Source organism: Ceratotherium simum, chromosome 18 (genome assembly GCF_057802395.1).
Source record: "Ceratotherium simum simum isolate JZ-2026a chromosome 18, ASM5780239v1, whole genome shotgun sequence".
Classification (NCBI taxonomy): Eukaryota; Metazoa; Chordata; class Mammalia; order Perissodactyla; family Rhinocerotidae; genus Ceratotherium; species Ceratotherium simum.
The window spans coordinates 50671057-50692623 of record NC_141917.1 but is presented as its reverse complement, the minus strand read 5'-3'; the positions used below and the strand labels follow the sequence as shown (position 1 = coordinate 50692623).

The 21567-nt window shown below is 34.6% G+C and overlaps 1 protein-coding gene across 3 annotated transcripts in view; it reads right to left on the bottom strand.

The window, feature by feature from the left end:
• Positions 1-21567, bottom strand: part of CWC27 (CWC27 spliceosome associated cyclophilin) — a 225396-nt gene that overhangs the window by 109476 nt on the left and 94353 nt on the right. For all 3 annotated transcript variants that reach the window (XM_087443325.1, XM_087443327.1, XM_087443326.1), the window contains exon 11: positions 11019-11122. In XM_087443325.1, coding sequence (XP_087299451.1) covers positions 11019-11122 — 104 coding nt within the window. The remainder of the gene's footprint in view (positions 1-11018; positions 11123-21567) is intronic.

Genomic DNA, 21567 nt, shown 5'->3' with positions numbered 1-21567 from the left:
ATAAATGAGAGACCTCCATTCATGCAAGAAAGACAAAACTAGATATATTAACACATGGGCATTAGAACACAAAGCTTTCTTGTCCTTATAGGTTTCTTCTCAAGTGCTTTTAATCTGAGGATAATACATTAAATTCTAAAATGTAGTGGCAACAGTCAGCAAGTGTTAGACTTGTTAGATGAATTCAAAAAATCAGGAAATAATACTACTGGAAGCTTTACTTAAGGATGTATACAAGTTCACTCAAACACATCTTTTAAGAAAGACTATGATTATAGAAATGCAGCTGTGAAAACACATGAAAGAAACATTTGAGATTTTAATTTCTCATTTTTATATGTAGCCATACTGATTATATGCTTTAACTGAAACTAACCCACTATTAAAATTCATATTTTAATTTTGTAGGATTTAGATAGGAAACAAAATGAAACTAGGAATAGCTATGTTTTTCTCCTTACAAATTTAAAATTATTATTTTTACATAGCACTTGTAAATTTATTAAAGTCATTAACTAATTTACTTCTTACAAGAACCCTGAGGGGTGCACAAGGCATTTTATCCCTGGATTTATGACAGGAAATTTGAGTCACAAAGGCTTAAATAACTTCACCACTAGTAATTGGAGTTAAGAGTCTTAATACTTTCCTATTTATTTTTTGAGAAAATATAATATTCCAAACCATTCTTATAACCATTAGCATTACACGTAACGAGCATCTAGTATCTCTGTCGAAATTGCTATTAAAAATACCAAAATTAATGTATTTTTAGTCTCCTTATATTAGCAGATGTGGTACATGCAACCAGATGAAAATTTCTGTGGAAGATAGGTCTATATTACACAACAATTTACTACACACCAAAATATCCACAAGGCTCTTTTTAATATTGATTATTGTTTCTAAGTTTATTCTCAAATTAAATTGCTAGATTTAGCATATCATGTTCAAAAGACCACATCATCCAGAGTTGTCATAATATTCAGATAATTTAGTCTTGGATTAAAATAAAATGCTTTATAAAAGCCTGATATGTACGCATATAGCCCAATCAAGAAATCTTTCCTGAATAGGTTCAGGAAGGTATTTGGCTCAACTAACGCATAAAGTTATAGAGCCAAGGTCAAATAACACTTCCCAACTTCTTTTCATGTGATTATCTTACTATGCAAATACATATGAGGACCTCTGGAACTGTTCCCAGGGTTTACGTAGTTCTAACCTTGGAGTATCTGTCAGCTGGGAAGATAGGCTAAGTTCTGACATACATTCAAGGATGCCTAAAATTCTACTTTGTTTTCATAACGCTGTGCAGTGAGATGGCTCATGGTATCATTTTTAATGATGGAGAAAAAAGGACAACTAGACTTAAGAACTGCATAGGAGCATGTGAATATCAAATATAATGTAGTGTTTACTGAACTTCACAAATCTTTCATAATAAACAATTTCCTATCATCTTATCAGCAATACTTGCCAAGTTAAAAAGATCAAAGTAAATTTAAAGGAAATGCAATTCCAAGAAAAATGTCACATCATCACAGAGAGAGGCTAAAAATGAATTTCGTTAAGCATTCTGAGAAGATAGTGATAATACAACATTGCTCCTAATAGCGCTCTAAAAATATTAGAATCAAAATAAAACGGCCAACTTAGTGCCCACATCTTGGTTTCTACTTACAATACTCTACTAAGAGGAACCACAGGTTCCTTGGAGAAGTGTTTGATTCCAGGTCTGGACAAGGTAAAACACAAGATCAACCTGGAGCATCTTATGCCAAAAAGCAAGAAAGTACTCAAAAGATGGGGGCAAGTTGAACAGACACAGGAGACAACCTGAAAGAGCTACTAATGGTCAATGTTGGAACTATGTGAACAACAAAATAAATAATGATAGTTTAGGATTATAGCACATAGAATAAAATATCCACAAACTCATATTTACATAAATAAGTAAATAAATAAATAACAGGAGAGAGAGCTCTTTCTTATAGAACAATTCCAAGTAATAAAAGCAGTAGGAATGAGGGAACTAGAAAGTCACCATTAGAACACCATGGTAAGTAACTGTTGCCTACAGGCAAGATCCATCAATGGATGCTAAAATTAGTGGGGGGAAGCTTGAAAAGCAACAGGATATTTGCATAGTCTCAAAGTATCTTCCCCCAAATTACTTATAATCTCAAAGGGAAAAAGAGTAACTTTACAATGTAGCAACTCAGCAGACACCACTTAAACCAAGTGATCATGGTAATATCACCAGTAAAATGACAACAGACATTCCGTTACCTCTGATATAACACACTGGGAACGACATATCACTCATGCGGCAATCTTGCCAAAAAATGCATAACCTCAATCTAATCATGAGAAAACATCAGACAAACTCAAATTGAGACATTCTACAAAATACCTAACCAGGACTCTTCCAAGTGTCACGGTCATGAAAGACAAAAAAAGACTGAGGAACTGTCACAGGTCAGAGGAGACTAAGGACACAGAATGGAATACGGAACTCTGGATAGAATCATAGAACAGAAAAAAGATGTTAGTGGGAAAACTGGTAAAATTCTAATAAGGTCTGCAGGCAGTTAATACTATTATAACCACATTAATTGCTTAGTTTTGATCACTGCACTACAGTTATACAAGACCTTAACATCAAAGGTATATGGAAACTCTAATATTTTTGTAACTTCTTGGTAAATCTAAAATTATTTCAAAATAAAACAATAAAAAAATAAATGAATAAAATGGCCCATTCTGAGACTAGAACACAAAGATAGCCACCAAATGACCCAATTCTTTTGGAAGCTAATTTTAACTGTCATTCAGATTTAGGGAAAATCCAGGTATTTCTAGACAATATAAGGAAAATGAAATTCAGAAATTAATTACTAATACGATTCTCTTTCTAATTATGGCATAAAAAAGATTTTAACAGAGCCAACTCTCACATATATAGACTGAAATAAGCTCCATAAGAATGTCTCTTTCCTGTTAAGAAATTATTCTTTTAAGTCTCAAATCTTTCTTTACCTAATTGTATTTAGTGATTTCAAAGGCAGATAAACTGACACAGCATCGTTTATGTCTAATATAGGCCTTAACCATACAGCACTGTTACAGTAATTAATTACTTGCAATTCTCTCACTCCTAGTAGATCATGAACTATGAAGGCAAGAACCACCCATCTATTGCCAACTTCACACCCCTAGTCCAGCATGGTTCTTGAGACATGAGGGTACTAATAATTATTAACTCAAAAATGAATAAAAAATTTAAGTAAAAGATCTTTCCAGCTGAAAGGAATTACTTTCATATATTTAAAATGCTTATAAAAAACAATCTCCTGGGAAAATTATATATAGAATTAAAAATAAAATAATCCTCACTGTACTTCTTTCAAATCTCAATGTTGCCAATATAGCTTGTTTCTATTCTGGATTATATTTTACATACATGATCTAGTCACAAAGAAGTTTATCTTTTCTTTTAAATTCAGTTTATAACTTGTGCCATTATGGTGACTTAACTTTTTTTTTAAATTGAGGTAACATTGGTTTATAACATTATGTAGATTTCAAGTGTACATCATTATATTTCAACTTCTGTATACACTATATCATGTTCACTACCAAAAGTCTAGATTCCATCCATCACTGTACAAATGTCCCCCTTTACCCCTTTTGCCCTCCACTGCAGCCCCCTTCTCCTCTGGTAACCACCAATCTGTTCTCTGCATGTGTTTCTTGTTGTTTCTCTCTCTCACATATGAGTGAAATCATATGGTATTTATCTTTCTCCATCTGACTTATTTTGCTTAGTATAATACCTTCAAGTTCCATCCATGTTGTTGCAAATAGCACGATTTCATCTTTTTTTTAATGGTTGAGTAGTATTTCATTTTATATATATGGTATATATGTAGTGTATATATATATATACCACATCTTCTTTATCCATTCATCCATTGATGGGCACTTAGGTTGTTTCCTTGGATTGGCTATTGTAAATAATGCTGCAATGAAAATAGGGGTGCATATATCTTTTTGAACTAGTGTTTTATATTCTTTGGATAAATACCCAGAAGTGGAATAGCTGGATCATATGGTAGTTCTATTTCTAATTTTTTGAGGAATCTCCTTACTGTTTCCATATTGGCTGCACCAATTTACATTCCCACCAGCATTGTATGAGTGTTCCCTTTTCTCCACATCCTCTCCAACACTTGTGATTTTTTGTCTTTTTAATAATAGCCATTCTGACAGGCGTGAGGTAATATCTCATTGTAGTTTTGATTTGCATTTCCCTGATAATTAGTGATGTTGAACATCTTTTCATGTGCCTGTTGGCCATCTGTACACTTTCTTTGGAAAAATGTCTGTTCAGATCCTCTGCCCATTTTTTAATCAAGTTGTTTGTTTTTTTATTGTTGAGTTGTATCAGTTCTTTATATATTTTGAATGTTAACCCCTTATCAGATGTATGATTTGCAAATATCTTCTCTCAGTCCGTAGGTTATCTTTTCGTTTTGTTGATGGTTTCCTTTGCTGTACAGAAGCTTTTTAGTTTGATGTAGTCTCATTTGTTTATTTTTGCTTTTGTTTCCCCTGCCTGAGGAAACATATCCAAAAACATCTTTCTAACACTGATGTCAAAGAGCGTACTGTCTATGTTTTCTTCTAGGAGTTTTATGGTTTCAGGTCTTACATTCAAGTCTTTCATTCATTTTGAGTTTAAACATTTTTTTTATGATGTAAGATAATGGTCTACTTTAATTCTTTTCCATGTGGCTGTCCAGTTTTCCCAACACCATTTACTACAGAGATTTTCCTTTCTCCACTGTACGTTCTTGGCTCCTTTGTCAAAAGTTAGCTGTCCATAGATGTGTGGATTTATTTCTGGGCTCTTGATTCTGTTCCATTGATCTGTGTGTCTGTTCTTCTGTCAATACCATGCTGTTTTGATTACTATAGCTTTGTAGTATACTTGGAAATCAGGGAGTGTGATACCTCCAGCTTTGTTCTTTTTTCTCAGGATTGCTTTGGCTATTTGGAGTCTTTTGTTGTTCCATATAAATTTTAGGATTCTTTGTTATATTTCTGTGAAAAATGTCATTGGGGTTTTGATAGGGATTGCACTGAATATGTAGATTGCTTTAGGTAATATGGACATTTTAACTATGTTAATTCTTCCAATCCATGAGCAGAGAATATCTTTCCATTCCTTTCTGTCTTCTTCAATTTCTTTCAACAATGTCTTATAGTTTTCAGTGTACAGGTCTTTCACCTCCTTAAATTTATGCCTAGGTATTTTATTCTTTTTATTGCAATTGTGAATGGGATTGTTTTCCTGATTTCTCTTTCTAAAGCTAGTTCATTGTTAGTGTACAGAAATGCAGCTGATTTTTTTATGTTGATTTTGTATCCTGTAACTTTACTGTATTTATTATTTCTAATAGTTGTTTGGTGAATTCCTTAGGGTTTTCCACATATAAAATCATGTCATCCACAAAAAGTGACAATTTTACTTCTTCTTTTACAATTTGGATAACTTTTATTTCTTTTTCTTGCCAAATTGCTCTACTAGGACTTCCAATACAATGTTGAATAAGAGTGGTGAGAGTGGGCATCCTTGTTTCGTTCCTGTTCTTAGAGGGATAGCTTTCAGTTTCTCACCATTGAGTCTGATGGTAGCTCTGGGTTTGTCCTATACGGCCTTTCTTATGTTGTGGTACTTTCCTTCTATATCCTTTGTATTGAGAGTTTTTATCCTAAATAGTTGCTGAATCTTGTCACATGCTCTCTTTGCATTTATTGAGATGATCATGTGATTTCTATTATTTATTTTGTTAATGTGGTGTATTATTTTGATTGATTTGTGGATGTCGAACCATCCTTGCGTCCCTGGAATAAATCCCATTTGACTGTGGTGTATAAGCCTTTTAATGTACTGTTGTATTCAGTTTGTTAATATTTTGTGGAGGATTTTTACATCTATGTTCATCAGTGATATTGGCCTGTAATTTTCTTTTTTTCTGTTGTCCTTGTCGACTTTTAGTATCAGGGTGATGTTGGCCTCATAAAACAAGTTAGGAAGCATCCCATTCTCGTCTTCAAGTTTTTGGAATAGTTTGAGAAAGATAAGTATTAAATCTTCTTTAAATATTTGGTAGAACATTTAAACAAGAGAAGCCAGCTGGTGGTCCTGGATTTTTGTCTTTTGGGAGGTTTTTATTACTGTTTCAATCTCCTTACTAGTGATTGGTCTATTCAGATTCTCTATTCTTCTTGATTCAGTTTTGCAAAGTTGTATGATTCTAGGAATTTATTCATTTCTTCTTGGTTATCAAATTTATTCGTATATAGCTTTTCACAGTATTCTCTTACACTCCTTTGTAATTTCTGTGGTATCTGTTGTAATTTCTCCTCTTTCCTTTCTGATTTTATTTATTTAAGACTTCTGTCTTTTTTTCTTAGTCTGGCTAAAGATGTGTCAGTTTTGTCTACCTTTTCAAAGAACCAGCTCTTAGTTTCATTGATATCTTCTACTGTCTTTTTAGCGTGTATTTTATTTATTTCTGCTCTGATTTTTATTTTCTCCTTTGACTTTGGGCTTTGTTTTTTCTTCTTTTTCTAGTTCCTTTAGGTATAATGTTAGACTGTGTATATGAGATTTTTCTTGTTTGTTGAGGTAGGCCTGTATTGCTGTAAACTTCCCTCATAGTACTGCTTTTGCTGCATCTCATAGATTTTGATATGTCATGTTTTCATTTTCATTTGTCTTTATGTATTTTTTCTTTTTATTTCTTCATTGATCCAACAATTTTTCAGTAACATGTTGTTCAATTTCCATATATTTGTGACTTTTCCAAATTTTTTCTTGTAGTTGATTTCTAGTTTCATAATATCGTGGTTGGAAAAGGTGATTGATATGATTTCAATCTTAAATTTACTGAGACTTGTTATGCTTCCCAACATATGGTCTATCTTTGAGAATGTTCCATGTGCACTTGAGAAGAATGTGTATTCTGCTATTTGTGGATGGAATGTTCTATATATGTCTATTAACTCCATCTGGTCTAATGTTTAATTTAAGGCCAACAAGTTTCCTTGTTGATTTTCTGTCTGGATGATTTATCCATTGATGTAAGTGGGATATTAAAATCCACTACTATTATTGGGTTGCTGTCAATTTCTCCCTTTAGGTCTGTTTGGTGCTCCTATATTAGATGCATATATATTAATAAATGTTATGTCTTCTTGATAGATTGTTCCCTTTTTTTAATGTCCATCTTTATCTCTTGTTATCTTTTTTGGCTTGAAGCCTGTTTTGTCTGATATAAGTATGGCTATACTCGCTTTCTTTTGTTCGCCATTTGCTTGAAGTATCATTTCTTATCCCTTCACTTTGAGCCTATGTTTGTCTTCAGAGCTGAGAATGGTCTTGTGGAGGCAGCATATTGTTGGGTCTTGTTTTTTAATCCATCCAGCCACTCTGTGTCTTTTGATTGGTGAACTCAATCCATTTACTTTTAGAGTGATTATTGATATAGGATGACTTAATACCACCATTTTATCTCTTGTCTTCTGGTTGCTCTATATTTCCATTGTTTCTTTTTCCTTGTGTTTCTTTCTGCCATTTCAGTTTGGTGGTTTTCTGTAATGTTTTTCTCAGTTTCCTCTTTTTTTAATGTTTTGTGTCTCTGCTCTGAATTTTTGTTATGTGGTTACCATGAGGTTTGTACAAAAGGTTTCATAGATAAGATAGTCCTTTGTCTGCTGATAGCATCTCGTCTTCATTTGCCTATGCAAGCTCCACCCCTTTCCTCTTCCCTTTCTATATTTTTGTCATCACAAATTATCCCTTTTTATGCTGTGACTTTGTTACCAAATTGAAGTGGTTATAGTTATCTTTAATGCTTCCTTTCCCTTTAAGCTTTATGTCATAATTAAGTGTTTACTAACCTATTCTGATATAAAGTTGCAATTTTCTGATTATGTCTGTCTATTACCTTGCTTCAAATTTTGTACACCTTTGCCTTTTAGTCTCAGGAGGGCTCCCTTCAACATTTCTTGTAAGGCAGGTCTAGTGGTGATGAACTCCCTCAGCTTTTGTTTGTCTGGGAAAGGCTTTATTTCTCCTTCATATCTGAAAGATAACTTTGCTGGATAGAGTATTCTTGTCTTACAGTTTTTATCTTTCAATATTTTGAATATATCATTCTACTCTCTCCTGGCCTGTAGAGATTCTGCTGAGAAATCTGCTGGTAGCCTAATGGCAGTTCTCTTATGGATTATGGGATTTTTTCCCCTGGCTGCCTTTAATATTCTTCCTTTGTCATTGACTTTTGACAGTTTTATTATCACGTGTCTTGGAGAAATTCTTTTTGCATTGAGATAATTAGGTGTTCTATTAGCTTCATAGATTTGTATGTCCAGTTCTTTCCCCAGGTTTAGGAAGTTCTCAGCTTCTACTTCTTTAAATAAGCTCTCTGCTCTCTTCTCTCTCGCTTCACCTTCTGGGACACCGATTATCCTTATGTTGTCTTTTCTAATGGAGTTGGACAATTCTTTTAAAATTTCTACACTTTAAAAAATCTTAGTTCTCTCTCCTCTTCTACCTGCATCATTTTCTTGGTTTCTATCTTTCATCTCACAGATTCTCTCTTCCATATGGTCTGTTCTATTTCCAATGCTTTCTAATGCATTTTTCGTCTCATTTATTGAGTTCTTCAGCTCCAGAATTTGTTTGGTTCTTTTTTAGAGTTTCAATCTCTTTGGTAAAGTATACCTTCTGTTCACTGTTTTTATTCCTGAGCTCATTGAACTGCCTTTCTGAATGTCCTTGCAGCTCTGTGAGTTTCTTCATGACAGGTATTTTGAATTCTTATCAATTAGATCACACTTTTCCATGACTTTATGTTTGGTTTCTGGAGAATTGTTGTTTTTTTCTTGTGATGCTGTGTTAGCATCACAAGAAGACCATCATAGCTTTTCATGGTGCTGGCTGAATTATTTGTCTCTTTTGTCATTGTGAACACTTTTCTTATTTAGGTATAGTTTTGTTTGTTTTGATTCCAACTATTCAACCCATTGGAGATTAGAGGCCTTTCTTTTATTTTTCAGTAGGTGGTGCTATAGCACAAGTTTTTGTTTTCTCTTACCTGAGCTGCCTCTGGCTATATTTGAGGACCAGCAGGGTCCACCCTCCAACTGCTTCTAATAGGGGTGTCACCAGTAATCTTGTTTCTGCTCCCCATGCCTCCAGGGGTCACTGATCCCTTGCTGTTGCCAATGTTGTGCAGTTGCTGGCTTCACTTCTGGGGCTACAGGAATGGTTGAGGCCTCTATCGCATCAGGGATCACCTGGGTTGGAAATTCCATGGCCATAGAGGAGGGAGGGAGAGAGAGTTGGGTTTGCAGGGCTCTGCCTTCACTGATGCTCACTTCCTTGTGGCCCAAGGTGCTGCTTTCGACAGGAGGCTGGATTTGTGTGTGCTCCTCCTCTGCTGCTACCAGGCTCTGAGCCACGGCCTGGGGCCTGGGATCATGGGGCTCTACCCCCACTGCTGCTCCAATCCCTCTGGCCACAACTTTCACTGTGGCTAGGCACCTCTGCTGCTGCCCACTGGATTCTCTGGGGCTAGGAGTGGCTGACTCAGTTGCTGCAGCCGGGGGCCAGGATCCTGTGCACTGCCTCTGCTGTTCCCCCAGTTGGCCTCTTCTATGTGCTCCAATTCACCCACCTACATATGTACCCATGTGTGGATCTCTCCAGCACACTGATATGTTGTGCAGTGTAGCTTTTGTTGGGTTATGGATGCTTTACTTGCTGTAGGTTTAAGGAGTGAGACAAAGGGATCCACTCACACAGCCATGATGATGATATCTTATCAAGTTAACTTTTTCATAATTAGTTTCATTAAAATATATTCCAGTGAATTCAAGTTCTTCATCAAGTACCTGCCTTTACTATAGTAGTCATTGGGAAATGATACAAACAATCTAAGAACTATACCCTTTAGATAGTTATGTGTTATTATTTGGGCTACTTAAAATAAATAATAATGCCTAGGGCCAAATGCTATACTACTGTTCTGTATTAGAATATGTATTCTTTAAGGCCAGATGTTACATCTTATTCTTTGATATATCTCCAGTGACTGTTACAGAACTTAGTAGATAAAAATACTTCATGCTTTCCAAAAGCATGAAAATACAGAAAATGTATGCACAAAGCAAATTTGTTAAGCCAAATCTAGTAGACATTATTATAAGTAACTGAATCAAATTTCTGATCATATTCACTGAATCTACAATGTAATTTATTATTGTAATGAGAAAACAGACTTGAGGGTTCTAATCTGCTATTTTGGAAACTGAATATTACATGTTTTATAGCTGAAACAGTTTTACACTAAAGATCTTCAGTGAGATCACTTTTTTGAAGCTATTCTAGCTTCATAAAAATCATAGTGAAATAAAGAACATATTTAACCTGTATAAAAAGTAGGGTATTATTTTGATCAGCTTTTGATCAATTTTATATTTTAGATTTTCTGTATCTAAACATAAGAGTAAAATCAAAAACAAACAAAAAACAAGAGTATGTATTTAATACTAATCAAACCAATGCATAAATGTTTACACAAGTCTCAAACACAGGGCCTAAACACCTTTCTTAAATCTTTTAAAGGGTATCCAATATAAAAAATGAGCATTCCATTCTTGTGCATGTCTAGATACGTGCTATGGCAACATTTAAGTTTTGCCTGATGTCAAGTACTCTGTTTATTTAGGAACAATAGTTACAATTAAGTTTGAATTTACTTCTCAGACAAAAGTCCTAGGTGGAAATTTATTTTATTGGCTAAAGAAAGTATTAAAAAAAAAGCAAAACTCAGTAAGGAGGGAGGAGAGAAAGAGAGGAAAAGAAGGAGGGAAGAGGGGAGAGAGGGAAGAAAGAGAATAAGTTTCAAGTGAGAGATAAGCCTGGTAAATGCCCTTACCTTCACTTCTTTTTTCTGTCTGTTTTGCTGCATTTTCTACTTTTTTTTGTTTTGCTGCTAAGAGTTCCCGCTTTAATTGTCTTGCTTCTTTTCTGAGCTCTTCACTATAAAGCAAAAACAATTATATAAGTATACAATATACTGAGAAAGAAAATTGTTTAGCTAAAACAACTAAATCTGGTTTTCAGGTACACTAAATCTCAAAGAAAAACAAAGTGAATAATGTAATTCATTTTGTTTCTGTGTATGTGTATTTGTGGTATGGAAAATACTTAAAGGGTATTTAAAAAGATGCAATTTTTCATGATAGCAATATAATATGAATTACTATAAAATATACCCCCTTTCAAGTATATCAAACAGAAGTACATAAGTGAGAAATGACCTATTATTCTCCCTCTAATTTACTTGCAAATTTACCATTCTAGTTTCAGTTTAATAATTCATGAACACCCTGAATCAAAATAAAATTTTTAATATAAATACTATTCACTAAACTTGGTGATACACAGGGCCAGCCCCGTGGCTTAGGGGTTAAGTGCACGCGCTCCACTGCTGGCGGCCCGGGTTCGGATGCCGGGAGTGCACCGACGCACCGTTTGTCCGGCTATGCTGAGGCCGCGTTCCACATACAGCAACTAGAAGGATGTGCAACTATGACATACAACTATCTACTGGGGCTTTGGGGGAAAAAAATAAATAAATAAAATTATAAAAAAAAAAAAACTTGGTCATACACAAAAAGATTTGGCTTAAAAACTTGTTGAAGTCCTGAACTGGCACTAGTAACTACCATTTATTAAGCAATTATTACATGCTAGGTGCAACACTAAACGTTTTTTAAACTTAGTTTTTAAACTTAATTTTTAAACCCATTTCATACTACAATTTGACCAATAATTTCCTCTTCTGTGAAACCTACTAGGCTGAGATAGTCTGATAATAAATGTAATCATATATTAAAGGCAAACTGAGACAGAAATGTTGACTTCACTACAAGTCGCTAGTTAAGTGACTAGTTTCTATAAGCCAGTTTTAGGGCAAGAGATTCAAATTCACTCTGTGGAAAAAATTATTAACTACCTATGTCAGGAACCCTTAGGGTCACTTGCGAATAGTCAAAACTACACATTTTATATCTGTGAATGTCAAGCATCCACTCTATTTTCAATAAAAGCTACAGTGGATCACAGAGACTGAGAACACTGTAGCCCAAGCAGGCACCCCTTTCTGGAAATAATCTCTAAAGAGACCCAAGCCAAGGGTTAGTGGAATCTTAGTCTAAATAGTTCCATACTGAGTCAACCTTTAGTGCTTCCTCCTAAAACCCAAATCTCATACGTTTTTACCATTGACTTATATTAGAGTCACCAAAGTGATAGGTTTTACAAGGTGCATGACTCAGTTCTTTTTACCACTTTTTCACACCAAACACACACAGCCATATTTTGTATCTGCTTGGCCTCCAAGATCCTGAATTCTGAAACTTTCCTCTCTGATCAAAACCCACTTACTCTTTTAGCTTTCTCGGTCTTTCATGCCTACTGTACCTGTGCTCACTCTTATAATAACGAAAGCCAACTCTTTAACCACAGTTCATGGTCCACCAGCCCTATTCTGACCCCAACTGGCTCTCTATCCATTCTGGATGTTATGGTCAGTAATTTCACTGATGTTCTCACCAGCACCCTTAATTTTCTTGACTTGTTTGTCCTTACAAATACATCATAATCACCTAGGAGAACTTGTTAAAACATGTTCCAGGAGATAAATCTCCAGAGAATACGATTTCCTTAAATGTGGGATGCTGCCTGGGAATTTGCCCTGTGATAAGTTCCCCAGATAATTCTAATATGCCTCAGGTTAGGGACCCAATGCATTACGACCTTATTATAGAAATTATCTTCGCTTTCTTACAACTTCAAGCACTCTTATTTCAATGATCCTTTCATTCAGCCAACAAACATGCTCAAATTTCCCTGGACTCTGTTCCAATCAAGTGATTATTATCTTCACAAGTGGACTCCTTGCCTGAAAGAATAGTTTATGCATACAATCTACTACATCAACCTTTAATTTCTTAATCTCTTGTAATATATCCTTTTTATACTCTACTGAAACTGCCTCTGTATCAGCCTTTTGATACAACAGCCTTTTCTCAGTCCTTGTCTTGCTCTTTGGCCTCTCTGTCATTCACTGATAATAAGCATTCCTTCCTTCTTCAAATTCTATCCTAATCACTCTTATATACCTCTTCAGAGTCTTGACTCTCCAATTCTCCTTCTCTTAGTTACTCTTTCTCTTCTCATCCTATAATGTTGGGAATTTTCTTATTTCTATACCCTGTACACTGGTATTTTTATCTACTCTCTCATAACATCAACTATCACTTTTATATAGGTTATTTCCAAATCTAGATGTTTTGCCCTGATTTTGGTCCTGCTTTTCTAACTATCTGGTACAAATCTCCATGTACAATTAATGCTAATAGAAACATAAGGTAAGAAATATACAATTTTAGTTTCCTAGCTGCCACATTTTAAAAAATGGTAAAAGGAAACAGGTTAAATTAATTTTAACAACATATTTTATTTAACTCAATAACTTAATATATCAAAAATATTTCAAGATATAACCAATATAAAAATATTAATATCATACTTTACATTCTTTTTTTGTACTAAATCTAAATCTGGTGTGTATTTTATACTTACTGCACATCTCAATTTAAACTAGCCACATTTCAAGGGCCCAGATCTACAAGGATAGTGGAGGCTAGATATCACAATATTTACAAACTCTCTATGTCCAAACTTGAAGTCATTTCCTTCCTGCCCAAATCTGTTCCTTCTTCTGAAGTCCCTATTTGATTGTGGAACCATTTTCCTCCTAATGATCAGACTTTAAACTTCCTCTGGGACTGTTCCCCTTTGCTTTCACTGAATCACTGTTGAAGTACGTCACTTTCCAATCTCTCTTACATATAACTGCTCCTCTTGACTGTCACCATCAATGCCTAGTTTAGGCTCTCATTATGTTTTTCTCAGATAAATGTAATTATTTCCTATTTCTTGAAGTTATATGAGCACAGAGAATAGCAACTACATCTTTGCTCTGTCCAAGAAATACCTTTATCTTTTTATTACATAAGTTTAAAAATTTTTTACTTTGGTAAGTAATTCAGGAATTTAGGTGATGTTTTCTGAAGGTCTTTGAGGGGAAGATTATTTTGAAAGTTGAAGAGGAAATGCTGCATGATGGCTGAACAAGCTAGTTATGAGAGTAATTTGAAGTATGCATAAAATGAAAAGCAATGAAAGTATATAGTATTGCAGAGACAGTAGAGCACAGTTATTAAAAAGATTAACTCTGGATTCAGAAAGTCCTGATTTAAACTCCATCATTTATTATCTGGGTGACCTAAGAACAATTACTTAACTTCCCTGAGACTCAGTTTCCTCAACTATAAAATCAGAGTAAGGTATTTAAAATATTGGGCAATCAATACATGTTCAACAAATGGTAGCTATTATTATTTAGATATGTTCAAAATAGTACTATAGTTAAGGGCTGTTTGTCATGTAGAAATATTTCTTTACTATATTATTTACTATAAATGAATGCTAACTCAACTACATATGGAGATCAACTCTATTCATAATTTTTAAAAAGGGCAATGAATGCATAATACTAGCTTCCAAAAATCTATCCTTAAATAGTCAAAGATTTAGACACACTATTGAAGTAGCCTCAATAATATACAAACTGAACAATGATGAATAAAAACTCAAAAAAGACAGGGGCCGGCTGGTGGCGCAAGCGGTTAAGTGCGTGCGCTCTGCTGCGGCGGCCCAGGGTTTGCCGGCTCAGATCCCAGGCGCGCACCAACACACTGCTTGGCAAGCCATGCTGTGGCGGCATCCCATATAAAGTGGAGGAAGACAGGCCTTGATGTTAGCCCAGGGCCAGTCTTCCTCAGCAAAAAAGAGGAGGATTGGCAGATGTTAGCTCAGGGCTGATCTTCCTCACAAAAAAAAAACCCGAAACCAAACAAAACAAAAGAAACCTCAAAAAAGACAAAGTGAGATGGAGAATGGTAGGTCTACACAGATTATTAAAATATGCTTAATTATACTGAATTTTTCATGTGATTAAGGATTTACAACATTGTTAAAATCTTTCAGACTATTCAAACTACACCATTTTTATCACTTGTGGAATCCATAACTCTTGGAATGAAGTGCAAGTTTTTAAACTAGTCTGTAGATCACAGTCTAACTTTAGGGTTCCTAACTTTATATACTCTGGAATATAATCCTATCCATTGGCACTAGAATATATTTAAATCTGTTAAAATGAGAATGAAAATTGTAAGCCTGGAGTATATGTCACCTTATACTACTTACAAAGGAAGTATACAAACTAAGGGCTTGCTTTAGAGTCCAGGCAGCCTCTTTCTGGCTCCCTCAGAGCCTAGTTTCTGCTTGTACGGTAAATGAAATGGCTTCTCTAAGCTGCCATTAATTCCAAGCTAATTAATTTTTTGCCTAACAGGTATGTTTCTAATTTGAATTCATTTGAATTTCAATATAGTTTATATGATATCACCATTATCCACCAGATAATTCTGCATTGTGTACATTTTTATCTGGTAAATCTGTAATATGCTCTGCTCCAATGGAAAAAAGAATTTTCTTAAAAAAAAATCAATCCAATAAAATATCAGCAGCCTAGAAATTATAGTAGCCTTTATATATTTAGTAATAGCAAAGAAATTACTAATGCAATCAACAATTTCTAGAGCATCTAATATTTGTACAGTACCATTCTAAGAGATGGCACAGAAATTAAGATGAATAAGGAGGGAAAGGAACCTAACTTTGCTAGATTCTTTAAATCAGTTACTTCCCACATCACTTAATTTTCTCAATTACCTGTGATATAGGCATTTTACAGGTAAGAAAGATGAGGCTTGCAAAGATTAAATACTTATCCTGAAGTCACACAGGCCATCAGTAAGTGATAGAGCTAGAAACTAAAAATGGGATTACCTGAATTCTAAGTCTATGCTCTTTTCAATATGGTATACTAATAACTTGAGAAAATCTCCAAGGAGCCTAAATTCTAAGGAAGAGCATAAATCAGGTACATAAATAACAATGTGTACATAATAAAAAGCGGTAACTGCCATGATGAAGAAATGACTGAAGCATTTTGAAATTCAGAGAAGGAAAGAGTACTATAGGCTAAATAAGGGACAGCTTCACAGAGGAGCCATTTGAATTGGGCCCCAAAAGATGAGTAGAGCTAGCCACGTGGAGACACAGTGAGGAGGCATCCAAGTAGTGTGTTTAAACCAAGACAGGGAGGTGGGAAAACACAGGGTGCATGCTATAGCATAAATGATTTAAAGAGGGGTGGGGCTAGTAACGAAAGATAGAGCCAGGAAGAGAATTTGGGGCAAAGTCTAAATGCCAAGAATTTGTGAGTGGCCAGGTGAGAATATTTTCCTTCAATTTTTCCACAGCTTTGAGCTTCCATTTTTTTTTTACAACCAATTTCTCAACTACAGTAGGTCTTCATTTTACCCACTGTCTATTTATTTTAATACCTTATTAGTAACTCAGACGCTCCTTAAATTGCTCAAATTACAAGAAATAACTTATGACCTTCTAATCACAAATTTCAATGGCTTCCCTTCGTAATTTAGACCTTCAGAAGAATCTGACTTTGTTGACCACTTTACCTCTGGCTCTTTGCTCTCTCAGACATAATGCCATGCCAGCTCTCCTACCTTTTTGATATTCTTTCTGTTTCCACTGGCTTTTACTCTTCCACCTCCTGCTCCTCAAATTTAGGTGCTTCTTAATAGCCTAGTATGAACCCTCTCTCTTTCTCTCTCTTCTTTAGAAATTTCATCCGTGTTCAGGTCTTCAATTCCATCTATCTTAATGCAGTCAATGTATAAAATCAAGATCGTTAGCCTGATGCTCTTCACACATTTCCACTTTCAAGCTGAAATTTACATTTCTAACTGTCAGATGGATACTTCCATTAGATATCCCACACGCACCAAATTTACCATTTTAAAAGTCAGATGGGGGGCTGGCCCGATGGCCTAGTGGTTAAGTTTGGTGTGCTCCGCTTTGGTGGCCCAGGTTCGGTTCCCGGGCTCAGACCTACACCACTCATTGGTTGGCTATGCTGTGGTGGGAACCTACATATAAAATAGAGGAAGACTGGCACAGATGTTAGCTCAGGGTGAATCTTCCTAAGCAAAAAGAGGATGATTGGCAACAGATGTTACCTCAGGGCGAATGTTCCTCAGCAAAAAAAAAAAAAAAAAAAAGTCAGATTGATCCATTTTGCCTTCTCAAAAAACGCCACGTTAGTTCTATCTTTCCTATTTTTGATAAAGCCACTGGAACGCTGGTTGTCAGGTCCACCTTCTAGTATTACTCTCATACTTTCTACAGCTAATTAGTAGTAACATCCTTCTTCCTTTACAAAGTCTCTTCCTTTCTGTGGTTAGTGATAGCTGTTTGTGCTTTCAAGACTTCACTATTACAACAGTCTCCTATTTGGTCTACATGCCTCTGGTCTGACCTTTCTTCCATTCAATTTGCTCACTTATGCCAAATCCTATAATTCTACTCCTCTGATCCTAAATTCCCTAAATCCTCCTGAATTGTGCAATAGTTCTTTCCCAAGCATTTAAGTCCCTCTCATGAACTACTTTCAAATTACATTTTCAACTTTATCTTTCACATATCCTCTATAGTTACTCTAAATTTCAGCCAAAACATACTAGTCATAATTACCTTGGCAAACTTTAAGCTTCAGCACACAAACCCCTTGGTCCATGCCATTTCTGTTACCTAAAATGGTCTTTCCTCCCTATTTCTGCCTACTAAAATCTTACTCATCTTTCAAGGCGTCACATGGAGCAAGTGGCACTTGAGCACAGCCTTGGGGCAAGGCTATCAACCTCACTGAGCCTCAGTTTATCTGAGGCTTACCTATAAATTGTGGTATATTCAGCATCTGTATTATAACAAGACTGATGCAAAGATTAAAGCTTAATGTGAGTAAGAGCACTATCAGGTGCTTAGAAGGCAATTTTTTTAATGATAAAATATACTACATCCAACTCATGAGTGAATTACATAAGCAACTTAAAGAAGTAAGACTTTAAATAAAAATCAATGATTTTAAGTAAAAATCGATGATAAAAGGATACTAATTACTACACTACTAAAGATATCTACTCTAATATCATTGATGGGTTGTTTTTTCCTTTTAAAACAAATGTCCATTCAAAAATAATAAACAGAACATTTGGATAAAAAAAGAGACATGTTCATCAGAAGACCTAGACCCAATATCATCATATGGCCATAGGAAAGCAATTAATCCTCCTTCATTGCCTCAGTTTTATCATCACCTAAGAATAGTCTGAGGAAGGTGTAAACTAATATTTCTGAAATGCATAATCCTAATTATAGTATAGGTGTAAAAAGTGATTATACTCTGCAAATCATTTTATTTCAATTCCATTGGAATTAGGATCTTAAAGCCCATTATCTAAGGAAATGGTAAGATGCCCAATATAGTCATCTTCATCTTAGACACAAAGAAGTTGAAGTGTGGAGACAGTAAAAGATTTTTTTCAATATTGCCCAAGTCAATAATGGAACTATAAACGTGATACAGATATCGTAATTCTTTATGCGATGTCTCACTTAATCTGCTAACTACCCACTGAATGAAAAGTAAGTTTAGACTTGACTATCTTATTTTTAAGCTGAATATTTTTTATATAACAGAAGACACTATGAATAAGTAACTACATAGGAAACTTTTTATAACTACAGTATGTTTACATTTTTATCAGACTTATTGTATAAAAGTAGTTTGAAAATCTTACAATTTTTAAAAAATTGTGCAGCTTTTCAACTTGAAACTAAGGATCTAAAATGGCAATGACAAGCATCTTGCATAATTTTAAGTCAGTTTTTATTTTTTCCCAGATGCTTTTCTCATTTTCTCCAGTTTCCAGGAATGTGCCTTAGGAAAATTTTGAATTATATCTGTTCTTTTTTCTTATGACATGAGAAATATTATCTTAATATAAGGGTGGTGAACTCAAATGCTGACCTTCTGTAATACTCACCTTCAAAAAAAAAGGCAAAGTTATCAAGACCTGAGTGTTTGACATGCTTTTGAAGGGAACTTTAATCTACAAAAATGAAATGGAATATGTATAAATTTCTTAATAAGATGGTAAATGAATTTGCTTAAAGACTTTGTTAAGCAAGCTAACAGCTAAACACATGTCCATTACAGATCATTGTTCCTTGGACCGTGGATGTGGTACTTGCCGTCAGCCTAAGCCTGCTATTTCCCAACATCTGATAAGAATTCATAACAGGTGGAAATGGTTGCGAACCAAACAGTCTATCCTTCATGGTTTTTAGTCTGCTACTTTAATCACCAAGATACCAAATCTGTTTGTAATGAAACAACAGCTTAGCTGTTGATGAAATCATAAAATAGCTGTAACAAAAGACCATCACAGATATTAAAACTACTGATGTATGGCACAATTTTTAGACTTATGTTATCATCAGTGGAAGCAGAGATGTAGGTTTACCATATATCCGAAAGTATCATAATATGCTATAGTTTATACATGAATTTTATATATACATATTCAGGAAATATCTAACCAAATTAAATCAAGGAACCCCTGATTTGTGTGTTGAAAGCTATGTTCTACCTATTACTATCAGTATGGCCTTAGATAACTAAATTAATCAATCTAAGTCTCAGTTTTCTCATCTTGAAATGAGAATAATAGTAAGGTTGTAAGAAAGAAATAAGATGCCATGGAAATTACTTAGCATACTTAGCACAGTGCCTGGCCCAGAACATGTACTCAACATTAGTTTGCTTCTATTATTAACATTATGTTCTCAGCTCCACCACCAATACTACTTCTGTTTTCACTATTTACAGAATCAATTACTGACAAAATGAGACCTCAGGCTAACCAAAGAAATTAGAAAGGCAAATACTTCCATTTTTCTCATGGATACATAGACTTCAAAAGCTTACTGATAAGTTTTTGTGTTTGATGCACTGTTTGGATTAAATACCATATGCTATGAAAATGAGAAATGTAACAGTTTAAAAAACCTAAAAATTACAAAATTCCGATATCCTAATTCCTATATCCTATCTAAATACTTGGAACTGAATTGCTTAATTTCTTTCATTATAATCTAGCTGAGAAGGTAAGGAATAAACAAGTCAACAAAGAAATGTATATATACGTACAAATTCTACGAGGGAGGCTAACAGAGAACCCACATTATTTTATATTATTTTAGTCTAAGTGATTCTGGAAGGTATCTATCAGAAGATAAAATTTAATCTGAGAGATAATGTTCTACATGCCCTTTATAATCTGTTACACCAATATGTAGAAATAGAAAGACTATATCCCTATCTGTAAGTACATTGTAATTTGGAAAGAAGGGAATCTAAATGCAGTTGCATATAGCCTTTAGACTTACAATGTTACTCCTTTCATATGAAAGATCACATTTATTTTGAAATAAAAAGTTTAGGCATCTGATGTAGATTGTCATTAATCTTTGTAAGATCTCTTTCAAATCTTAGAAAATTTTATTGTTTTTTCCAAAACAGACTAAACAAGAGTGAATCCTGCACAAAATCATAAAATGTCCATGAACTGTAGGTGATATTGCTATTCTGTCTAAACACTAAGTAAGAAGTTCAGAATCAAACATGTTATTTCACAGCAAGAACTTGGCTTAGCCAAGATTTCACAGAAGTGGAGTAAATTTGTTGTGGCAGATATTCGGTCTTTAGCCATATGTCTATTCCACAATCCAACTTTACAAATGATATTAACTCAATACAAAAAACAAATGAGATTTCCATTTCCAGTAAGGCAGCATACCAGGTAACCTGAAAACTCTCTTGCAATCAAACACCTAGAAGTGCTGAATAAAGTACATTTTTAAAGATACCTTTAAATGTATAGCTTAGCTCACTAAAAACCAAGGGGTTGAAAAACAAGTAAAGGACTGAAAACCAGAGCAAGAAGCATTGGAACTGTTATGGGGACACTCTGAGTTATAGTCTCAGTAACCCAGGAATGTGGGTTTTAACATGGAGGTATAATCATGAGGATGGAACTAGTATTCCTACACATAAAGCTAAGTATTCTCCACTCATTGGAAGAGTGGGAATAAACGCATCTACTGAAAAACACAAGCAGACCACAGAAAAGGTTGTCTGTCTCAGGTCCATGCAGGTAAGCAGGCTCTCAAGCTAATGAATATTCTCAGGGTATCTATGGAGTATTTTTAATTAAAATCACCAGTGGTCTATAATACTGTAATGCACCTGTTAGAACCAAAGGCAAATCCTCTCTCATGGAAAGAACCCTCAATTCAGATTTCACAAAACTCAGAAGAGTTCTGAAAAAAAAAAAAAAAAAAGACCCCAGTGAAAGATT